This window comes from Theobroma cacao, chromosome 1 (assembly GCF_053813885.1).
Source record: "Theobroma cacao isolate CCN51 chromosome 1, ASM5381388v1, whole genome shotgun sequence".
Taxonomy (NCBI): Eukaryota; Viridiplantae; Streptophyta; class Magnoliopsida; order Malvales; family Malvaceae; genus Theobroma; species Theobroma cacao.
Window position 1 is genome coordinate 3,458,304 of NC_142639.1, and position 21,066 is coordinate 3,479,369.

At 35.7% G+C, this 21,066-nt stretch overlaps 3 protein-coding genes and 2 long non-coding RNA genes across 12 annotated transcripts; 3 read left to right on the forward strand and 2 right to left on the reverse strand.

The window, feature by feature from the left end:
* Positions 1-665: 665 nt before the first annotated feature.
* Positions 666-2,146, reverse strand: LOC18611263 (LOB domain-containing protein 38). The gene is made up of 2 exons (XM_007047423.3): positions 1,680-2,146; positions 666-1,572 (listed from the first exon to the last, which is right to left on the reverse strand). The coding sequence occupies exons 1-2, from the start codon at positions 1,861-1,863 to the stop codon at positions 1,061-1,063; spliced, it is 696 nt and encodes a 231-aa protein (XP_007047485.1). The 5' UTR covers positions 1,864-2,146; the 3' UTR covers positions 666-1,060.
* Positions 2,147-7,337: 5,191 nt separating this feature from the next.
* On the forward strand, positions 7,338-9,133 carry LOC18611264 (uncharacterized). Of its 3 annotated transcripts, none has more exons than XR_001928652.2 (3): positions 7,338-8,642; positions 8,740-8,978; positions 9,115-9,133. It is a non-coding gene; the product is annotated as an uncharacterized LOC18611264 (long non-coding RNA). The 3 variants fall into 3 exon arrangements; XR_016024516.1 differs by having other exon boundaries at positions 9,090-9,123; XR_016024515.1 differs by lacking the exon at positions 9,115-9,133 and having other exon boundaries at positions 8,740-9,042.
* Positions 9,134-9,140: 7 nt separating this feature from the next.
* LOC148764436 (uncharacterized) lies at positions 9,141-11,174 on the forward strand. 4 transcript variants are annotated; one of them, XR_016024524.1, is made up of 5 exons: positions 9,141-9,347; positions 9,484-9,655; positions 9,960-10,307; positions 10,394-10,619; positions 10,849-11,174. It is a non-coding gene; the product is annotated as an uncharacterized LOC148764436 (long non-coding RNA). The 4 variants fall into 4 exon arrangements; XR_016024521.1 differs by having other exon boundaries at positions 9,943-10,619; XR_016024520.1 differs by having other exon boundaries at positions 9,960-10,619.
* A 1,126-nt stretch (positions 11,175-12,300) lies between these two features.
* On the forward strand, positions 12,301-15,710 carry LOC18611267 (Acetamidase/Formamidase family protein). 3 transcript variants are annotated; one of them, XM_088803290.1, is made up of 7 exons: positions 12,301-12,641; positions 13,471-13,708; positions 13,851-14,041; positions 14,227-14,462; positions 14,686-14,929; positions 15,055-15,162; positions 15,451-15,710. In XM_088803290.1, exons 1-7 carry the CDS (start codon positions 12,423-12,425, stop codon positions 15,571-15,573), a joined length of 1,359 nt encoding a protein of 452 aa, XP_088659416.1. In that variant the 5' UTR covers positions 12,301-12,422; the 3' UTR covers positions 15,574-15,710. The 3 variants fall into 3 exon arrangements, with proteins under 3 accessions (XP_088659416.1, XP_088659419.1, XP_017979950.2); XM_018124461.2 differs by lacking the exon at positions 12,301-12,641 and adding an exon at positions 12,757-13,322; XM_088803293.1 differs by lacking the exon at positions 15,451-15,710 and having other exon boundaries at positions 15,033-15,163.
* A 233-nt stretch (positions 15,711-15,943) lies between these two features.
* Positions 15,944-19,313, reverse strand: LOC18611268 (uncharacterized). Its single transcript, XM_007047429.3, has 7 exons — positions 19,064-19,313; positions 18,802-18,945; positions 18,073-18,171; positions 17,755-17,831; positions 17,445-17,553; positions 16,968-17,296; positions 15,944-16,305 (listed from the first exon to the last, which is right to left on the reverse strand). Exons 1-7 carry the CDS (start codon positions 19,131-19,133, stop codon positions 16,213-16,215), a joined length of 921 nt encoding a protein of 306 aa, XP_007047491.1. The 5' UTR covers positions 19,134-19,313; the 3' UTR covers positions 15,944-16,212.
* Between the last annotated feature and the right edge of the window lie 1,753 nt (positions 19,314-21,066).

A 21,066-nucleotide genomic window follows, 5' to 3' on the forward strand; every position in this document is an offset into this window, starting at 1 on the left:
ACACTCATTGCCACGTATTTTGGGTTAGAAGAAATTTATGATAACTTTAGAGTAAGGGTCAAAGCTTGAACCAACATCTAGAATTAGCGTTGGAGTTTAGACCACTGCCAACCGGCCTCACAGTAAGCCAAAAGTAAATAATAAAAAAGCAAAAAAAAAAAAAAAACTTTGCTAGCTCAATTGCTCTCACAACGCAAGGTTGTTTCCTAATTGTGGGATTTGCATTTATGATGAAATATCTTTCGAACAATTAGTGCATTTCATCATATTGAGACTGAATTGTTGGGCTTACATTTCTAACATCATCAGCATTTTTTTTATTAATATTTGAGAGCTGTACACATGGTCATTAGTGCAGCTTTGTTGAGGTTGCTTTGAGGAAGATTAATATATGTTAATGAATTCTCATTTGACCTAAGTTGGTATTAGGGCAGGAAGGATAGTTGGAATTCCATTAGACGATCAAACACCTGGTGAAAGATACAAATATTCAAAGTATTTTTCCAACTAATAAGATTTGATTTGCCTTATATTATGTCTTCTGTCATTGGTTGAAGAAGTGGGATCATGGTTCAGGTTACAGATATAGCAGGGAAACCATTGGATATTTCCTGACCGATCATAGAGTTCTTTCAAATCTAGCATCCACACCATAAATTGGGAAATTTGTCGAAAAGGAAAATTAAGTTTCATTTATTCGTGTCATACACGGCCATGACTAAACACAGAGATGAAGAAGGGAAGATTGCGGAGGGGATAAAAAACAAAAAGAAAAGATGATTTCAAGGATCACCGACAAACTCTCATTTTTCTCTCTTTTACAGTTTTAACACACTAAAACAGAAAAAAGAGAGAAATCCTGTGCCGGCAATTTACAAAAACTCGCCGGAAAAATCATTTTCCGGGAAAATCCGTCCCCAGAAGTACCCAAAAATAATCTAAAACCCAAAATCATTACCAAAAAAGAGAAATGATAGTGGTAGAAAAGAAGAATATTACACCGAACTAGATCATTTCAACGTTAGATTCACAAAAAAAAAAAAAAACTCTTTTTTGCTCTTCAAGGAAACAAGTTGAGTAACTTTTTATCTGCTGCTACTCCGCCTTGTCCTTGTTGATCTGCAAACCCACTGTCAAGGCACGTTGTCGTAACAGATTCCTCCGAGTTCATAGACGGAGTACCTGGTCGTCTGTTATCCGGGACTCGCTTGCCTGAAAAGCTTGGAGTCAAGCAAAGATCTAGATCGGACGGCTGTGATTTCTTGAATTCTTCAATCCTTTTACGCTTAGGTGAAACCTTAGATCTTGAATTGGAAAACCGACAGTTTGAGTTCAGATTCGTTGCTGTTTCTTGCAACTTCCACATGTCCGTACACGTAGCTTCGGATGTTTCATCGGATGCTGGCGTTGGAGCCATAAGTTCGGGCATCGCCCGTAGAGTTCCTCCTCGTAGGACAGTTTCAACTGCCGCTTGGCAAACATGCCAGTTCCCTGTCCACAAGAGTCCAACAGCTCCATTCACAGGATTCACAGTCCTCCCACAAGCTTCGAACAACAGTGATTGGAACAAAGCTGATCGAAAAGTTTTATAACAGAGACTTAGAATTTTTTGCAATCAACTGAAAACCAACAAAATAAAATGTAAGAATATCGGATAAAGAAATAGTTCTGCGCCGTACCAGGACGTTGAGATTCTGGAACAGCGGAAATGAAAGACATGAGCCCCGCACGGCCAAAAAACTTGGCAACAAAAACGGTAGCGTGGCCTTGCGCTTCAGGACTCTCGATCCATTGCAGACAAGGACGTAAAATACAAGACTCGCTGCATCCTTTTCGCAAGACTCGGCACCCGTTGCAACTCATGGTTCAACCACTCTTCCCTCCCTTGGCATGAAATCAATATTCCCAAAACTTCCCAGGTCTGTCTGGCTGGCTGGCTGAGTGGTACTTAGGTTACAAGAAACAGGAAGCAAAAAAACAAATGGCCAAATGGAAATGGGTTGGCAAAGAGACGGGCAAGAACGAGAGAAAAATTAAGGTATGGGAGTGAGAGGGGGAAGGGGATATATCAGAGGGGGGAGATTCTGGAGGGTTTAAAAGGGAAAAATAAAGGGTTGAAATGAAACTCTAGTTTAGGCTTGGCCTTGGGTTAGTTTGGTAGTGGGTGGGTGCGTTTATAGGGGAGAGTGTGGGTACTGCTCGTTGCGATGGGGGGGAGAGGGAGGAGGTTAGATTCCAAAGACTTGGGCGCGAGCGGCTCCGTGTTTCCGCGGATGGTGTCGCTCCACCGTTGGATTCCTTCCTTTTTTTTTTTTTTTTCGGTTTAATATCTCATTTGAGTGGATATTGATTATTGATGGCCTTTCCTTTTCATGGTTTTATTATTTTTCCTTCTTTATATGATTTCTCTTTTTTAACATGAAATAAAGCAGTACTATAGGACTCTTGCGTCAAGGGTATTTATTAAAAATGGAAGGGATTTGGTAAATTTTTTTCTTTTGAAAGGGGAATGGTGTGGCATGCACATGTATTGAGGATATATATTCTTGGAGTTTGTGGGAGAGTTATTTATTGTAATGCCAGTGGGAAAAAAATATGGTATTTCTAGAGACTAATCATTGAGGGTTTTGTGCGAGATCAGGAAACCAGCCATTGTCCATAGGTGTAGGTAAAAAGATTATAAAAATTATAGTCACAATTAAATAATATTCTGTGTCACTAGAATCAACTTCGAACACGTCATATATCTTTTAAAATAATCAACTATGTTAAAAAAGATTTTTTTTCCCGAGAGAGAATGGAAATTTAATTAAATGGACAATATCAAATGTTTTAGATTTTTTTTTTTAAAAAAAAAAACCCACAGTCACACACATAATTAGGTTTTAAGTATATTTTTGGCAATTATGTGCATTTACATCAGCATATTTACTTAGGTTCATTAATATGTTATGTGCTTAAAAAGATCTTCATAAATAGATGCAAACTTTTAGCAAAACTCTCTAAATTAATAACTACAGGATAATTTTCCTAATTATTTATGGTGTCAAACTAAAATGATCAAAACTATATATACTTGTTTTACAAAGAGTGATATTAATTGCTCAAGCAACTAAGTTTTTGATGATATAATTCTATTATTGGCAAGATAATCATTATGCTAGCTGGCACCTTCATCGACAAATTAAACTTTGCGTAAACTTCCCCATGCTTTTAACATGAAGGAGTCTATTCTAATAAAAGAATCATGACATTGTTTCACCATTGGCGTAAACTCTCCTTTGTTCACAACTATTTCATGTAATTAATTAGGAATTCCTTTTTAATATTAATAAAACTTCAAAACTGGGGTTTCCTTTCTCTTCATGCATCTAACAAGTCATCACAAGAAAAACATGCATCCAATGAAATTTTTAACTATCTGGATTAGCATATGTATAAATAAATTATAACCAAAACCCAATAGCCATTTCCAATATAACTTTGTTCTTATAAAAAAATAAAAAGGAAGAAGCATGATTATTGTCTGTCCAAGTGAGTGAACCTTGATTGATGAGATGATAACCTTATCTTCCATTATTCTTTTTAGCTGTTGGGGTCTGGCAACACAGAAATAATAGATTATATGTAACCTTATCTTCCTCATTCTTAATCAGCTATCGCAATAGATAAGGTGAGAGAGCATACTAAAGAGAAAATAATAGTATCAATAATTATCCTATTTTGTTCACTAAAATTTTACCACGAATGGCTTAAGAATTGCAAAATTAATTTGTTGGCTGCAATTTGGGTCAATTTTGTCATGTTCAATCCAGCTTAAAGAATTCACTTGCTAAATATTAGGAGATTCCGAATGTGTAAAAGGATTAAGTTGCTTGTGCTATAAGCACAAGCATTAATGTGGAAAGAACATAGGAAATTTGGGTAAAAAGCCAACACGCTTCTTGCGATTAGATTTTTCCTATACACTACTGTTATTGCTAAGAACAGACAACAGCAATTACCCAAAAAAAAAATTCACTTTCATCTGTTGAATTTTCTCCTAATGATTTAAATAGAACTCAATTTGGCGGTAAGAGCTATATATGACATTAAAAAACAAATCAGTCGAACAATAAAACACTTACGATTTCATCTAAGTCCTTAAACGTGATCGTTTTTAAAAGAGAACTAGCGGTTGTTAGACTGCAAAATTATCTGAAATTTTCATAAGTGAAAAAAAAAATAAAAAGACAGAAAAGATGATGCGTGACAAAATTTGCATCAAGAGTTTTAGATTAAGATTTTTTTTCTGTTTATATACATTGGAATATGCGGCGCGTGATTGGTGAAATTGTGAGCAAATGGAAACGTCATGGTGTCCGCGGACGTGGCGTCCTTATCCTATTGTCAACCTTGTCACTCTCCTCCCCCCCACTTGCCCAAAGGAAAAAACATAAAAAAGAAAAGAAAGTTAACCAGTATGTATGAACTTTGGAACCAAACCAAGAAAGAAAGAAAGAAAGAAAGGGCTACCTATCTTTGTGATGGGCACAACACATATATATATATATATATTTACGTATATAATCTTTTTGTGGCTGTGGAAGAACAAGATTTTATTAGCCAATTGACTTCCTCAGCCATGGGGACTGGGGGGAGGTCACTTTCCTTTGAAAAATTATGAAATCATGATAAATTCCTCCATCCAACACGTAAACTCCCTTATGGGAGATGATAAGAGGAAAATATTTTCGTTTTATCCTTTGTCGATTTTTCTTTTTTTCTTTTTAATTTTTTGGGTCCATTATCATAAAAGTGAGTAAAATTAAATCAAATCAAGAACCCATCCAAATTAAATGTGATTTAGATAAAATAGTTCGATTTAATTAATTTATTAAATCAATTGATCAAAAATATTTGATCCAATTGATTTTTTGATCGGTTTTCAATTTAAAATTTTTAAACCAATCCATCTAAAAAATCAAATTAATTTTTTATAATATATTTTTTATATATATTAAAAAAATTGATAATAAATTTAATTAATAATATACTTAAAATATATTAATTTATTATATATATGTATACAAATAACACTCATAACAATTTAATTCTAATTATATATATATATATTTATTTATAAATCTGTATTAATATGAAATTACAAGTTATAAATTTTAAATGATATAATTTATATGATAAGATTATAATATATGATAGTCAACATCTTACATATTAATATATTATAATTATTACACTTTAGTAATGTATCGTAATATAAAATGTTATAAATATATATAATTGTATAGACATTATATATATATATATATATATATATTTAATTTATACATAAGCATTATTATAACTTATAATAAATTTTATTTATATGATTACATTTAATAACTTTATTAATTATCACTTTAGTTTTTATAACATATTGTTTATAATTAGTTATTATTTATACAACCTTTGATATAAAACATTATAACATATAAGTTGTGTCATTAATTTTATCCATACATGATAAAGTAATGTATATTACATATATACATATATTTAATTTATACATAAATATTACTACAACTTATAATAGACTTTATTTATATGATTACACTTAATAATTTTTTTAGTTATCGTCTTAATTTTTATAACATATTGTTTATAATTAGTTATTATTTATACAACTTTTGATGTAAAAATTAAAACATATGAATTGTGTCATTAATTTTATATATATAATAAAGTAATATATTATATATACCAATATTTTATTTATACATAATTTGTATATACTATAATTATGGATGAAGTTTATAAATTTTAATATTATAATTTGTTGAGAAAGTAATAAAATTATGGTTCATTGGTCCAAAATCAAACCAATTCTATATTTGATCGGTTTTGTTGTTTTTTTCTGTTTGGTTAGTTTTGATTAATTTTTTAAAAATGTTTGATTCATTTGATTTATAGATATGATAGACCAAACCACTCAAGTCATCAATTTGCTCACTCCTACCTTATCATGCGTCCACCTTGCATTAGGTAGATTCCTTTTGGTAGAGGATGGGAATTTCCTTGGGTTATACCTCTGAGAATTTAGTGGGGGAAAGGTTGAGGAAATTTACTAATTGCTTCAGCTTAGTTGTCATTAAAGGACAAAATCAGTAAATTTTATTTTCACGGATCAACTGAAAATTCAATGGCAGAATTATTGGTATCATACATGAGAGATTCTAATGCCTTCAACGTTCAACCCATAGTTATCATTCGTAAATAAGGGATTCCTAGTTATTGATCAAGCTTAAATGCAGATAATTAAGAAGGTTAAAAGCTTCTAGAAATAAAAATTTGTAAAAGATTGAGTGGAATACAGGTTAAGGCAACTTTTAATATGTTTCCTCTTGTCCTGAAAATGAATCTGTAAAAGGGTAACAAAGAAATGTAATAGCTGAGGAGGGGAGGTAGGCTGGTGCCAGAATATACCATCCTGCGTCTGTGTTATAGCAAAGACACATTTAATTAGCATTAGTTAATTAATTGATTAGGGTTTACTTGACGATGACTCAACCTCTGTACAGGCTACCAAACAAAACAGGGTCCGTTCCATCAGTTTATACAAATGCTATAATACTCTTTCAGATAAGCAGCCAATTCCATTTTCCGTTTCAGTAATCCCAGTAAGATGATCCAGGAAGAAATGGTGGCACTATAATCTGTAAAGTGTTCAAACTTTTTGATGCAAAGCATTGGTTAATCCGCAGAAAAATGCCAACAAAACAGCTGGTTGGCAGAGGCAACATTAATTCCCATTATCTTCTCCTTCTTTTTGATTAGGACTGATGACCCCATAATATGGCAACGATGCCGTCAGCTTATTTAGCTAGCAATCAAGTCATAAATTCAGATCAGAGTCTTTTAGGAAGCAGTACTAGTCCCCCTATGGAGGAGTTGCTGGGACCATCCTCCAAATAAAGCAGAAGAAAGTAATGTTTTCCCTATAAGAACAAATAAAAGCTCAAATCATCATGAAATGCAGGCAATATCTCAAAGATTCCGATTTGTGGGGTCCGGGGTGACTTGGTGAGAGAGGGCAATTTGGATTAGCTCGAAGCCCTGTTTTCATCCAAAAATCATGAAAGTAAACAAGTCCAGCTGTTCGGTTATTTTTAAGCAATGTGGTCAGTCTGCAGTCTACTATTACATAGGCATCTTTTTAGTACAAATTTTTCTGCTAATGGATGGTTACGTCAAATGTACGATGTTGAATCAAATCAAGCACCACTGAAATTCACTTGTATGATAAGATAAAAGTTCCACCAAGTACAGGGTATCATTCCTTAATGAGTGGTTCACTTTTATTTTCTCCGAGCCCAAGCTTTTTACTCCTAGCGTTGGAATTATATCCTTGTAGCTTACCCCTCTAATTACTATTGTTTTGTTTTAAACAACCCAAGGTAATATGTGAAAGCTCAATCAATTCCTAGTGGTCCATCCACTCAAGTGTAAAAAAAAAAAAAAAATTCAATTTGCTGCTACGGTCATGGCTGTCAAATATTTCATCGGATAATGAAGGTTCCAGGACGTCGGCAACTCCCACAAGTCTCCCCATTATTGACATACCTAACCTTAATTTCCTGTGTGCCTGGAACTCTGGACTGAGCCATGGCTAAATATGGTGCAAAATTTGGTCGTTCCTGTAGACCTGAAGAAGAAGAAAACGTTGGGAGCAGAAATATCCCCTTCCACAAACGGTGCCATCCTTGGCATACCAGCTGTAACCTATTGCAGAGGTCAAGGAAGGGGAGCTTTTTAGAGTTGCAATGGTGGACTGTGATGGAGGTATAATAAAAAAAAACGACTCCGCGGATGATGTCAAGCATGCTGATCCATACATGGCGTGAGTTCAATTTTAATTTCCTTCTGTTTTCCAAATTCTACTGCATATATAATTGCAAGTGTTTAAAGATCAATAACTTCCTTGATAAGCCCTCAGTAACTGTAGTTCTGTCTTGAAGATCAGACAATGTTCAGAGTGTTAGAAGCACAAGTTTTCTTTTGAACATCAAGGGTAACCATGGCAAAACTTCAGCACATGGTTACCTATATTAAGTCACTAGAACATGGGTGTCTTCAGCTTCTACTGTATGCTTCTAGTGGTTTTTTCTTCCCTGGCTGCAGTGAGTATATAGTTTAAATTCCTTTTGACATGTACAGAGAAAGGCACTCTAAAGAAATGCCCTAATGATTTTCAAGAAATCATTTCTGTCTTTCACTAGCAATTTTGGTTGACATTGGTAAATTGCCTGTTAGCTCGTCTTCTCTTCTTCTGAGAAACTTCTAAAACCTGTTGCCCTTAGCATTTTTCACATTTGCAAGTGCACCTTAGTATGTTTGTCTTGTAGTTAAACGAAAATGGGGACCATTTGGAAGGATTGTCCCTCCCATTTGTCAGCCAGTAATTATATGGGAGTTAACCTCCTTCTCCAATGGATGCCATTGGCTAGACTGACAATTCTGCAACAAGTTTCTCCATGATCTACCACTCCCAGTGGTATTCCAAGACTAATAAAAGCCAATGGACTTGATGAAGAAGCGCTGGGTGCAAACTCTACAACTATACACCCTTGGTTGCAGGGTAGAGGTTGCGAACTGGAGAGAAGGTGTCTTCAAATTATCTCTTTTGTCATCTAATATCCTTGAACAGGATGGTCTTAATTTGAAACTTGTTGATTTTGGTTTGTTTGATAAATGACATAGGCCCCGTTATCTCAGTGGACCAATAAGATTTGTGGACAAAGATGGCATACCAGCCAAGCAAGGCGACCTTCTGGCAGTGAAAATATGTAACCTGGGTCCTCTGCCTGGGGATGAATGAGACTATACCGCAACATTTGAAAGAGAAAATGGAGGAAGTTGTTTGACCGACCATTTTCCTTGTGTACCTAAAGCTATTTGGTGCCTGGAAGGGATTTTTGCCCACTCTCCTCATGTAGCCGGTGAATTTTCTTTCCATTACCCTATGTTAAAATCAATTAATCATTTCAAAGTATCTTAAATTAAGTTACTTCTCCAACGTTTCTATAATCATGCATAAATATCGAAAACAGTTCAGTCGCTAACGAAGTTTTATAGACATAGCCAGGGGGGGGGGGGGGGGGGGGGGCGGAGATTTTCAGGTTTGCCTCACCCTGGAGTGATTGGAACTGCACCATCAATGGAACTCCTGAATATTGGAATGAGAGAGAAAGAGAAGTTGCAGAAAATAGCTCAAGGTCCCAAGAACTATGTGAAGTTTTGCATTCGCGACCATTGGCAAACCTGCCATGGACAAAAAGCTGCCTATTGGGGAAGGTACTAAAATCAATGTAAGTGCCTAATCTTTCAATGTCTGTGCATATAAAACTTTTTAGATGCAATTTCCAGCCACACCAGGCTAAAGTTCCAAAGAATCGGGACTTAAAAGTAATACTAACATGTGATGGCTCTCTGTTGATACCAAAGGGTACCTCTGAATGGGAAAAGACAGCTAAGGCGGCTGCAACGACTGTTCCAGTGAGAGAAATGGAGGAAATTGTGGACATCAAAAACTTTAGCCCTGTTTCAAAAAGTATATCTTCCTGTGTTTGTTGAAGGAGTGAATCTCAGCATGCACTTTTCTGAAGGCGATGGCGAGGTATCCTTTTTGCAGGGCAATTGAGATGAGTGGTTTTCTAGAGCTTAAGTACGTTTTAAACCTCATATGTGAGCATCCTGGCATACAGACGCTAGTCAAGATGTTTCTACACATTTCCCTCAATACATTTTGATAGAAGTTTTTGATATCTACATCTCATCCAGCAAACATGTCCTGTTGGATGTAGTGCATTCGAAGATAATTTCATGACTTAGAATAAGTAAAGGAGTCTGCTTCATGCTTTTGATAAGAGTACCATTTATTGTCTACTACTAGTTATGTGATAGATATTGAATAAATCCAGGTAGTGGTTTAATATCCAGTGGCAGACAAGAAACTAAGACGTGCAGCTGCTTCAAAATGTACTATGAGGCAAGAAGACTGAATAGAATAAATTCGGGTAGTAGTTCAAAAATCTGGAGGAGAACTTTGCAACTGACAGACGAATGTATCAAAAGTCGAAACACTTCTCTTCTGCAAGATTTGGAATCACCCCTGCCACAAACATGCATGATTTGCCCAAAATCGAATGATATTCTAATTTTAAGATTCTTCCTACCTGAAACAGCTGGAATGGGTATACCGTATGCATGCCAGATGAATCTGTTTGATAAAATCAGGGAGAGACGGCTCACTCTAAAAATGCTTTTAGGTGAGCTTGAAAGAAAAATTATTCCGCAAGTATCTTCTTCATTGAAAGATGCAGTTTAAACACCAGGATTGACAACTTAAATTCAGGCAGGTTTAGATATGTGTGAAATCATAAGAGATGGGATGAAGGAGTGTCTTACCCCAATGGGACCAACCCCTCTTCTTGTAAGTCCAATCTTCGAGGTTGGATTCTCAGAATTGCTAGTGTTTGAGGGAATGAGCATTGATGAGAATGGAAGGCAACAATTCTTGATACAAGTGTTGCTTATAAACGTGCAGTTCTCAATGCCATTGCATACCTTTCCAAATACAGGTCTGTTCGCTCAATACTTTGCTAGCATTATTCCTTCAAGAACTCACACAAGCACTTTCATAGATAAAAATGGAATTACCCCACAGTTGCCTTACTGATACAGAGGAAATAATGGTGACAAATCAGATTATACCTTCTGCTATTTCCAGCTAGAATTGGAAATTTTTTTGAAACATGCACTATGTGATCCTTAAATTTCAAAATTCTAAAACCATCTAACGATGTGCAGGATGTTGGCTAGTGAGAAAACCAGATGTCCTTAATGATGGAAAATCTATCCATCACAAAGAACCAGCTGCCTCAATGTAACTTCAGTCAGCAAGCCTAAAGCAGATTCATTTTCCATGCCTAATGGTCCTGTGCATATAGAAATAACTTTAGGTGGGAAAACTGCAATGTAGCTAAATAACGTATACTCACTGACAAAAAAAAACACACCATATTTTAATTATGAATCACGAATATGTTAGAAAATCTGTAAAAGGATGACGGTTGGCCAAGCTGACAGGCATGGTACAATGACTTTATAGTACAAGAGGCATCAATTTCTACATATTTTAAGTATGTTAAATGATTCCCAGATGGTTTCAAAGTGTGATGCTTGGAACCAGGTCAACAGAAAAGGATGTCATGGAATAAGGTTAAACTTATCCCAGTAACTAGTAAGTTACCTAATGTATTCAAAACCAAAATTTGTCTTCCCCTGCTGTTGACAAGCATATCAGAAAATAATAAGGATATGATAGCTTACTCTAACAAAAGAGTGGTACAGTGATGCAGATAGCGGCCACTAGAAATTTCCCAGTTTCCTCTCATAACATGAATCAAAATCCAGAAATGTATGATGCTGCTGAAATATCAATCTGAGAAAGTTGAACCTCTATCAAGAGAGTTCAGACATAAGTTTCCTAATTATAAACTAAGAACTGGCTGATTTATTTTTTACACATATGACCATTGGAGTTTACATTATTTTCCTTTCTTGGAATTATTCTTCACAAATATCTCAAAACGACAAAAATTTGAGGGCGACTCCATCTTGCATCTCTCTTCCATGGCTGGTTTCCAATGCTCCCATCTTTCATTGATTTGGAATCTTAAAGTGATGACCCTAGATCATGACAAATAGCTTATTTGCCATCAAGTCAATAATCTGAGATTAGTCCTATCGGAAATTGTACATGCCCTACCAAGTATTTCTCTCCTTAAGAACAAACAAAAGCTCAAAGATTCCAAGTTTGTGGGGTCGTGTCAGAGGGTTTGGATTGGCTTTGAAAGCTTGTTTCCATTGCAAAATCATGAAAGGAAACTATCCAACTGTTCGGTTAAAGTAAGCAATATAATCAATCCGCAGCTTAATTGTTATTAGATTGGCATCTTTTTGGTTCAAAGTTTTTTGCTAATGGATGATTACGTCAAATTTACTATTTGTTGCAGCAAATCAGAGTCAGACACGACTCAATTTCACTTCCATCATGTGAAAAAACTTCCATCAAGTACAGGGCATAGGTTAGAATCAATTTGGTCATCTCCTAAGCACAAGCTTTAGTCGTAGATTTAGCATTTTATCATTGGAAATTACCCTCAAATCACTGTTATTTTGTCCTAAGAGAAATCCAAGGTAATGTGTCAAAACCCACATCAATTCCAAGTGGTCCATCCATCAAAGAAAAAGTCCCAACTCATGGCTGTCAAAGTTAAAGGTTTGCCGTATGTTGGCAATTGTGATGAGTCTCTGATTATCATCATACCTAACTGTTTCTTGCATTCAGCTAAACCAAGGCTGCAATTCTAGACTGAGCCATGGCTGGGTATGGTGCAAGAATAGTGGTGCCCATAGACTTGAAGAAAAAGCCATGGGAACAGAAACATCCCCTCCACAACCGGTGGCACCCCGACATACCGGCTGTTGCAGAGGTTAAGGAGGGAGAGCTTTTCAGAGTCGAAATGGTGGATTCCAGTGGAGGTGGAATTACAAAGGACTACTCTGCTGATGATGTCAAGCATGCTGATCCATCTATTGTGAGTTATAGTTCAATCTTCTGTCTTTCAATTTCTAATTCCAACTTCTACTGCTGGTGCTTAAAAGCAAATACCTCCATGAAAAATAATAGCTCCAAATCGAATGTTAGGCACAAATTTACGCTGCTAGAACATAGGACTTTTCCTATAGACTGTAAATTCTGAACAGTTTTCAAGCAAACAATTTCACTGTTTCTGATAAGCAATTTTATCTGCAATTACTTGGTTGCCTTTTAAAAAAAAAAAAAATATCAAACCGTGTTGCTTAGCAAGTGAACCTTGGTATCTTTGTCCCTTAGTAAAAACCAAAATGGGACCATTGGAAAAATGGTCACGCCCAGTTGTCGGCAAGTAGTATTATCTTAGAATCAAACTTCCTTCAATGGGTGACATTTGGCTTAGACTAGCTAACAAGTGTGCAACAAATATCTCCACGATCGACCAGTTCTCCCAACCTTCTCATCCATGGCTCCAACTCCAAGACTGGTGGTGCCAATAGACTTGAAGAAGAAGCCATGGGAACAAACTCTGCCTCTTCACAACCGTTGGCACCCTGAAATACCCTCGGTAGCGGATGTTGAAGTCGGTGAGGTCTTTAGAGTAGAGATGGTAGACTGGACTGGAGGTATCATAAAAGATGATGATTCCGCAACTGATGTAAAATTTATAGACCTCTCCACTGTAAGTACATAAAACTCTCCTGTTAAAGTAGAAAACACGTCTAGCAAAGCGAAATATAAGATCATTTCTATCAGATAATTAACTTGAACAGACCAATTATCTAACTTAATCCTTGGTTATACTTAAAAAGATTACATGAATGACACAGGTCCATTATCTCAGTGGGCCAATTAGAGTTGTAGACAAGGATGGCATACCTGCCAAGCCAGGTGATCTTCTTGCAGTTGAAATATGTAACCTGGGTCCTTTGCCGGGGGACGAATGGGGTTATACAGCAACGTTTGACAGAGAAAATGGAGGAGGTTTCTTGACAGACCATTTTCCATGCGCAACTAAAGCTATTTGGTATTTTGAAGGAATTTATGCCTACTCTCCCCATATACCAGGTTAATTTTTCTATCTATTGCCTAATGTAAAAACTTGTAGCAAGCTTTTAAAATTACACTTCCCGTTCTGTTTCTATGATCATGCCTAAAGATTGAAAATAATTCAGCTGAGTTTGCTTACAAAGTTTTATATGCAAAGCAGGGGTGAGATTTCCGGGTTTGACTCATCCTGGAATAATTGGGACTGCACCATCAATGGAACTTCTGAATATATGGAATGAAAGGGAAAGAGAAGTAGAAGAAAATGGCCATAAGTCCCTAAAACTATGTGAAGTTTTGCATTCAAGACCGTTGGCAAACCTTCCATCAACCAAAGGCTGCCATTTAGGAAAGGTAGCTTATATCAATTTCCCTGATCAATACTTTAATGTCTTGCAGGCTGCAGCTGAGTTTTGAGATTTCACCACAATTATTATGTCAGGGATACACAAAAATTGTTTAGATGCAATTTCCAGGCACGAGACTTCTTAATTGTAGCTTGATTATATGCTAACATGTAATGTAATGGCAATGTGTAGATAACTAAGGGGACTGCTGAATGGGAAAAGATTGCTAAGGAAGCGGCAAGGACTATTCCTGGAAGAGAAAATGGAGGAAATTGTGACATCAAGAACCTTAGTAGAGGTTCGAAAATATATCTTCCAGTGTTCGTAGAAGGAGCAAATTTCAGCACCGGTGACATGCATTTTTCTCAAGGTGATGGTGAAGTTGCCTTCTGCGGAGCAATTGAGATGAGTGGTTTTCTAGAGCTAAAGTGAGTTTCATTCGTGTGTTGTATTATCACATATACTAGATTTGTGATAGGAATCTGCCATTTCAAGTTTGTACCAGTAATTTAGCTCCCTCTAAAACAATTTACAAAAAAATAATCGAAAGGTAATCCAGTAGAAAATTACTGGTACAAACTTGAAATGGCAAACAATTCTCAGATTTTTGCATGTATTTAATTGCTTGCCTATTTGGTATCTTGTTGATAGGTGCGAAATCATAAGAGGTGGAATGAAAGAGTACCTTACTCCAATGGGGCCAACCCCGCTTCATGTAAACCCAATCTTCGAGATTGGCCCAGTTGAACCCAGATTCTCAGAATGGCTGGTGTTTGAGGGGATAAGCGTGGATGAGACCGGAAGGCAACATTTCCTTGATGCAAGTGTTGCATATAAACGTGCAGTACTCAATGCTATTGACTACCTCTCTAAGTTTGGGTACTCCAAAGAACAGGTTTGTTCCCTCAATATTGAAACTTTAAGAACTCAAGTGCACATTTCCCTAGACAAAACGAAATCACATATAGGCGTATATAGTTAACTTATTACTGATCCAGAAGAAACAATGGTGATCATCAGATATACCTTCTGCTATCCTGCTGCCCATGTGAAGGAAGGATATCTGGAATTGTGGATGCACCAAATGCTCTTGCAACTCTTGCAATTCCAACTGCTATCTTTGACCAGGTATCATTTCTCCAGAAAATTAACGTCAGTCCAGTTTTGTCAGGCTCCTAATCCTCTATTGACCTACCTGTCTTTTTTTTTTTTTTTTTTTTCTGTTTTCTTCTTCTAAATGTTTCCCTGCTTCAACTAATTAATTCCCAGTTTTCTTTTCTAATGAGTATCTGCTTTCTTTTTTCCCTTTTGGCAACATGGAAACGTATAAGCATGAGATCCTCACATACGAAAACTCAAATAGAAAATGCATGATATAAAGTTTAAGAGTGAGAGTCACATGTGTGCATTGTGCAGGACATTCGTCCAAAAACTGGAAAGGTACCAGTAGGGCCTCGGCTAGTGAGAAAACCAGATGTCTTAAGATGCACTTACGATGGAAATCTTCCCACAACAAAGAACCCAGCTGCCTTGATGTAACTCAAGTCCATGGAGCTAAAAGCAAGAAACAGCTATGTCGGGTTACACTTCTATGCCTAGTGGGGCTTTATGCATATGAAAACAATTATGGGTGGAAAAACAGTAATGTGACAGAATAAACTCCAATTTCTGGCTGAGCTGTGACAGTTTCCATCATGGGCCAAAACTCATATTCGTAAGAGAATGTTGTACGTTACAGGATTTTCTACACACTGTAGCCAACAAAAGAACACCAACATTGCGATCACAAATATGTTGGAAAAAGAACGATATTAGTTTACCCTTTTCAAAGAAGCAGCCCAGTTATCTATGGACCAGCATAAAAGCCATCTAAATATAAATAAATACACGCATGGAAATGCCATTTACGTTTGGTGAACAGATGCATTATGAGCAACTATTTCATTTAGCAACTAAACACATGAACAGATTTTTTAATCCGATCTTTCCAGTTGATACTGAATCAACTGAACAGTTAAATATTAAAACTGTGATCCTTGAGACCTGATAAACATTAAAGGATGTCATTGACTAACATGACACTTAACCTATGAAGTTACCCTGGATATTCCAAGTCAAAATTTTCCTGTTCTGCTGCTTACAAGCATATAACGGGAATGCTAGTAGGCTATGGTCGACTCAGTAATATATAGACAGCGTTCGATGATGTTGGAGAGATTGGCGTTTGACACCAACAGACCAGAGCCAAAGATCTAACTCCACACTCAGGACCTGTAAATCGGGAACAAAAGGTAGAAAAAAAAGTCCATAATTATCGAAAGGACAAGGATAGAAACCAAGAAAGTGCATTATAAGATCACCTAAGTTGGCCCCTGCTTCAATTGCAAAGGAATATAGAAATAAGAATTTTAACATAAACACCGTCAAAAAAATTCCCGATAATAATCTGTTATTTCTGTTTGATAAAATCAAAATGGAAAGATTATTGATGCTGCTAAAATTGCAGTTGAAAACTTTAACTCAGTTTTGGACTAACATATTCTAAGGTCATGACATACCAGCTACAGGCAGGCCAATCACCAAGAATTCCTTTCCAAAGGAATATAAGAGAATTCCTTTCCAAAGGAATATAAGATTAACTTAAAATTCAATTTCCTCCAATAAAATGAACTGAAATAATGGCACCAAAAGATTAATTTGAGGACATGGAATCTTTAGTAAGAGGGTTTACACAACCGTAACTCATAAACCTTCATTTAGAACTAGCGTACAGACATGTTTAAGGAAGCAGTGGCATAATATTTTGATGGAAAAGAATTCAAAATCAGAAAACAAATAAAGAGAAAAAGAAAAACCTCCACGCATGCGAGATTCATAAATTGAAAAGTGCTCCACACAAATGAAATAAAATACATAAAATAGTTCTGCTCTACCTGCTTTCCAGATTTTTTACTCAATAACTCTCTTATTTTCTCCACAGCATATATAGAGCAAGCTCGTAGTTCAACTTCCTCTTCAGTGCCAGCACCAATTTCACTCCTAGCCTCGATGATGCTTGCAAGGGTAGAACTATATTTCAGCACACCAAGCTGCTGGAGCACAGCTGGAACAATATAGTCAGCAAACATAGTGATTGAACTAATGTCCTTAAATTCTCCATATCCTTGGCCCTTGAATGCACCCCACAAGTCGGCAGCAAATATCTGTGCTCTTTTATACAAGAATACCTGGTGGCCCTTGTACACCGAGTGGTCTCGAAAGCCTACAATAATTTAGTCATATATGGAGTATATTTTTCAAGTCTTTAGTATGACAAAGTATTGCTAAGTATGTATGCATGTTTCACATATTATTGTCACAATCATTATTAGATGTGACAACAAAATAATAACCTAGATGAAAAATTGTACCTGGAAAATGACGTGTAATGAGAGCAACAAGCTTTACAGCTGATTTTCCACATGATTCAACAAGTTTGGATGCTTTACCCTCAAAGCTTCTTTCCAGTTCAAACCCAACCTAAACCATGAAATTTAGTGACATCAAACAACTGGTTTTGCTATTACGCTAGAGAATTTTATGCAAGCAGAAGCAGAAAAAATAGAAAAACTAGGCAATACCATCCATGTTATCAATGTAATTTGAACACTAAGAAATTTGAAGATAAATATTTATGAGATGAGAGAAAAACAATGCCCTAGTGTCAAATGTACACTCCACCTCGTGCAACAGGCGAACCCGCTCCTCCTCTAAAGGAAGTGGTCTAGGCCATTGTAATAACTCACGCAGTTTAGGACCTGAAAACAAAGATCAGTCCATCATATCCCATCTAATGGAAGAGCTTTCCCCAATGAGTGCAGGTTAGAATGGTGCCAAACACATAACCAAACCACATTCTGTCTCATTTTAACCTAGATAATTATTAATAAGGAAAACAGGTCAACAGATATATAAGATCATGTATTTTTCTATGTCTAGAGAGCAAGCTTTTTTATAAAGACATGAGAAGACAGAATGATCAAGATAAAGCAGAATTACCTGTATATTTTTGGAGACGGTCTGCTTCAAATGCAGACTTGTCATTCAGCAAAGCTTCCTTTAACCCCATGGCCAAATTATCATAATTTAGATCCTCATCTGTTAAGAATAACCAATACAGAAGCAGGAAAATGCAAGCTCAGAAAACTCAGTAATGGCGATAATATAAGCAAATACACGCATGTAACCAACACACAAACACAGCTAATATATTACACAAAATATGAGCAATTAGAAGAAAATATCCTTTTAAAGGGCTGTAGTAACACACAATTGGCAACTAAGAAATGCTTAACGTCAGGTCCTTTAGACCATGGAAGAGAATTCTTCCTTTATTATAGGAAAATATGCTACAAGGATAACTGCCTAGGAAATAAGGTGAAAGAAACAAAAAACCACAATGAAACATAAAAACCTATGCATTGGGGATTCTGATAAGACCATTAAAATAGATTCTCAATCAACTTTGAAACAGAGTATAAACACATCAATTTAGCTTACATTTTTCTTTTTAGGTAATGTAAGGTTTAGAATCCCAACAAAACAATAATTTACTGTTCTCAAAGATTAAATTACAATTAGTTCATACTCTCATTAATGATAATCCATAAAATTAGCACTCAATTTTATGAATCAATAAATTCAAGTCCATAAAATGTATACGTTTGCATTTGTAACAATTAAAAAGGAAAAACCCAGTAAGAGGTTTTAATAGTCAAAAACGCTTACCAGGCCAAAAACAGAAATTCAAAGCATCCAAAACAAAAAGGTACTGAACAGTAAGGGGTCCATTATCAAAATAATGAATTCCTTCATAATCCCACTCCACTTTCGGAATCGAGTCTTGCATTTTCTCTACTACTTTCTCAATCCCTGAAATCTGAAAGAAAACATATATATATATATATATATATATATATATATATATATATATATTAAAAAAGCCAACATTTTCCATTAACAAAACTTAACAGGAGGCAAGAGGAAGGACCTGAGGAATCAATAGTGACGTGAGAAGCATTACGAGCCACCCAAGCAGAGCTTTCTCTCACCTCCTCCATGAGCCGCTTAGTTTTTTTATTTTCTTTTAATTCGTTATTTGACTGAACCCTAAAGAAACGAAGATTATGGAGAAAGATATCTTTCTTTATATAGTGGTCAGTTTTGGAGGCCGGGACAGATTACCAGGTTCTCTGAACCAATTGTTTTCCTTAATTCGAAGTTTCCCGCTTTTGTTTGTTTCTTTTCCCTGTGGTCGGCTTTAACCCAAGCCGTATCTTAGGGGTCAGAGCCTCAGACAACGGGTTATGGTTTAGTTTGGCTTGACCACGACCTGACTCGTTTCACGTGATGTGTTGTTTTCAAGTTTTCTCACTTTTTTTAGCGTCATAAAGGTGGGAAACTGGGCTGGCTCAGAGGGTGGGAAAGGTTAAGAGGCTAAACCCCTTTTTGACAAAAGTTGGAGCAGTACCTGTTGCACCCAACACCATTGGTTGGTCGGAAAAGGGTTGTTAGGGTTTTTAATGTTCAAGCCATGGCCATTGGCCCATTCGGGTTTGGTTTCATGAATGTTGGAGACAAATCTACGTAGGTCTCACCATTACGAAGCAGACATCTAAGGGTACGTTTGGTTCGCGAAATAAATAAGAATGAAATAGAATAGTTATTACGTGGGAATAGAATGAGGTGAGAATAGAATAGAATAAGTATTATGTAGTTTGGTATGATAAATGGAATAAAGTATGAATAATTATTATGACTTATTACAGTATTTGGTTGGTAACAATAGCTTTAGAATAAGAAAAGAATAGAAAATAAAAAGATAAAAATACCTTTTATTATATATAATTATTTATTTTTATTTTTTTTTTAAATATTCATAATTTATAATTAATTAAAATATTAATAATTAATAATTTAAAATATCAATATTTTAATATAATTTAATTACTTATATTTTAATTAATAATATTTTATGTATAATTTAATATTTTTTTGATTAAAATATTAATTTTTTATTTATACTCATTAAAAATTTAAATATATTAATAATTTAATAAATAAAACATTAATAGTTTAAAATATTAATATTTAATATTTTAATCATATTAATATTAATAATGTTTCAATTATATATAAAATATTAATATTTTAAAATTTACAAATAATTTATTCTTTTTTATTCTATTTTTGCCCTTTTTTTCTTTTTCATGGGCCAGTCGCCGAAAAGGCAACCGGTGTAACAAAACGTTGATCTGGCGCACCATGTGGTCGAATTTGGCCACTATGGCGCCAGATCGGCGCTTCCCCACGGCTGGATCTGGCCGTGGAGTGCCAGATCCAACCATGGGATCTGGTTGGGAAGCACCAGATCCGGTGCTTCCCGCGACGAGATCTGGCCGTTGAGTGCCAGATCTAGCTGGATCTTGGTTCAATGTTGTCGGAAAGAACTAGATCGACGCTTTTCGATCATATTCGGTTGCTGCCGTCGTCGTTGTCGTCGGCGTCGTCGGTGTTGAGTTTCAGTTAGAGAGAGAATAAGAGAGGGAGAAGAGAGAGAAAGAAAAGGGAAAATGGGAGAAAAAAAGTATTTATAGGTATAGGGTTGTAATATTTTTAGGTTATAAGGGCTATTTTGGTCATTATATATTTGAAAGCTATTCCATGAGCTATGGAATAGCTATTACCTGGGGGGGAAGGGAATAGATAAATATGACTTTTAGCCTATTTGACAGAATTTTTATTCTTGCGAAATTGCTATTCCGTATTTCAATTTTGTACTAAACAAAGAAATAGGAAATGACCGGAAATAGAGGGGGAATAGCATAGCTATTCCCCGTACCAAACGTGCCATAAATGCATTGCTCCCTCCTACCTTTTCGCAAACTTGGAATTGTAATTAGACAAAAAAGAAAAAAACACACATGGGATAATGATCTTTTAACATTAAAAGAATAAAAAAATAAAAGTGAAAATGTTGAGCATCTTGGTTTA

What these genes read in the sequence shown, in the direction of transcription:
- LOC18611263 (XM_007047423.3), bottom strand. Translation starts at nt 1,863, where the DNA reads ATGAGTTGCAACGGGTGCCGAGTCTTGCGAAAAGGATGCAGCGAGTCT. An exon ending in TCCAGAATCTCAACGTCCTG is followed by an intron (nt 1,573 to 1,679) that starts GTACGGCGCAGA and finishes CTTTTCGATCAG; the next exon opens with CTTTGTTCCAATCACTGTTG.
- LOC18611267 (XM_088803290.1), top strand. Translation starts at nt 12,423, where the DNA reads ATGGCTGGGTATGGTGCAAGAATAGTGGTGCCCATAGACTTGAAGAAA. An exon ending in AAGGCTGCCATTTAGGAAAG is followed by an intron (nt 14,042 to 14,226) that starts GTAGCTTATATC and finishes GGCAATGTGTAG; the next exon opens with ATAACTAAGGGGACTGCTGA. An exon ending in AGTGGTTTTCTAGAGCTAAA is followed by an intron (nt 14,463 to 14,685) that starts GTGAGTTTCATT and finishes TCTTGTTGATAG; the next exon opens with GTGCGAAATCATAAGAGGTG.
- LOC18611268 (XM_007047429.3), bottom strand. Translation starts at nt 19,133, where the DNA reads ATGGAGGAGGTGAGAGAAAGCTCTGCTTGGGTGGCTCGTAATGCTTCT. An exon ending in GAATTTCTGTTTTTGGCCTG is followed by an intron (nt 18,172 to 18,801) that starts GTAAGCGTTTTT and finishes TATTCTTAACAG; the next exon opens with ATGAGGATCTAAATTATGAT. An exon ending in GTAAAAAATCTGGAAAGCAG is followed by an intron (nt 16,306 to 16,967) that starts GTAGAGCAGAAC and finishes CCCGATTTACAG; the next exon opens with GTCCTGAGTGTGGAGTTAGA.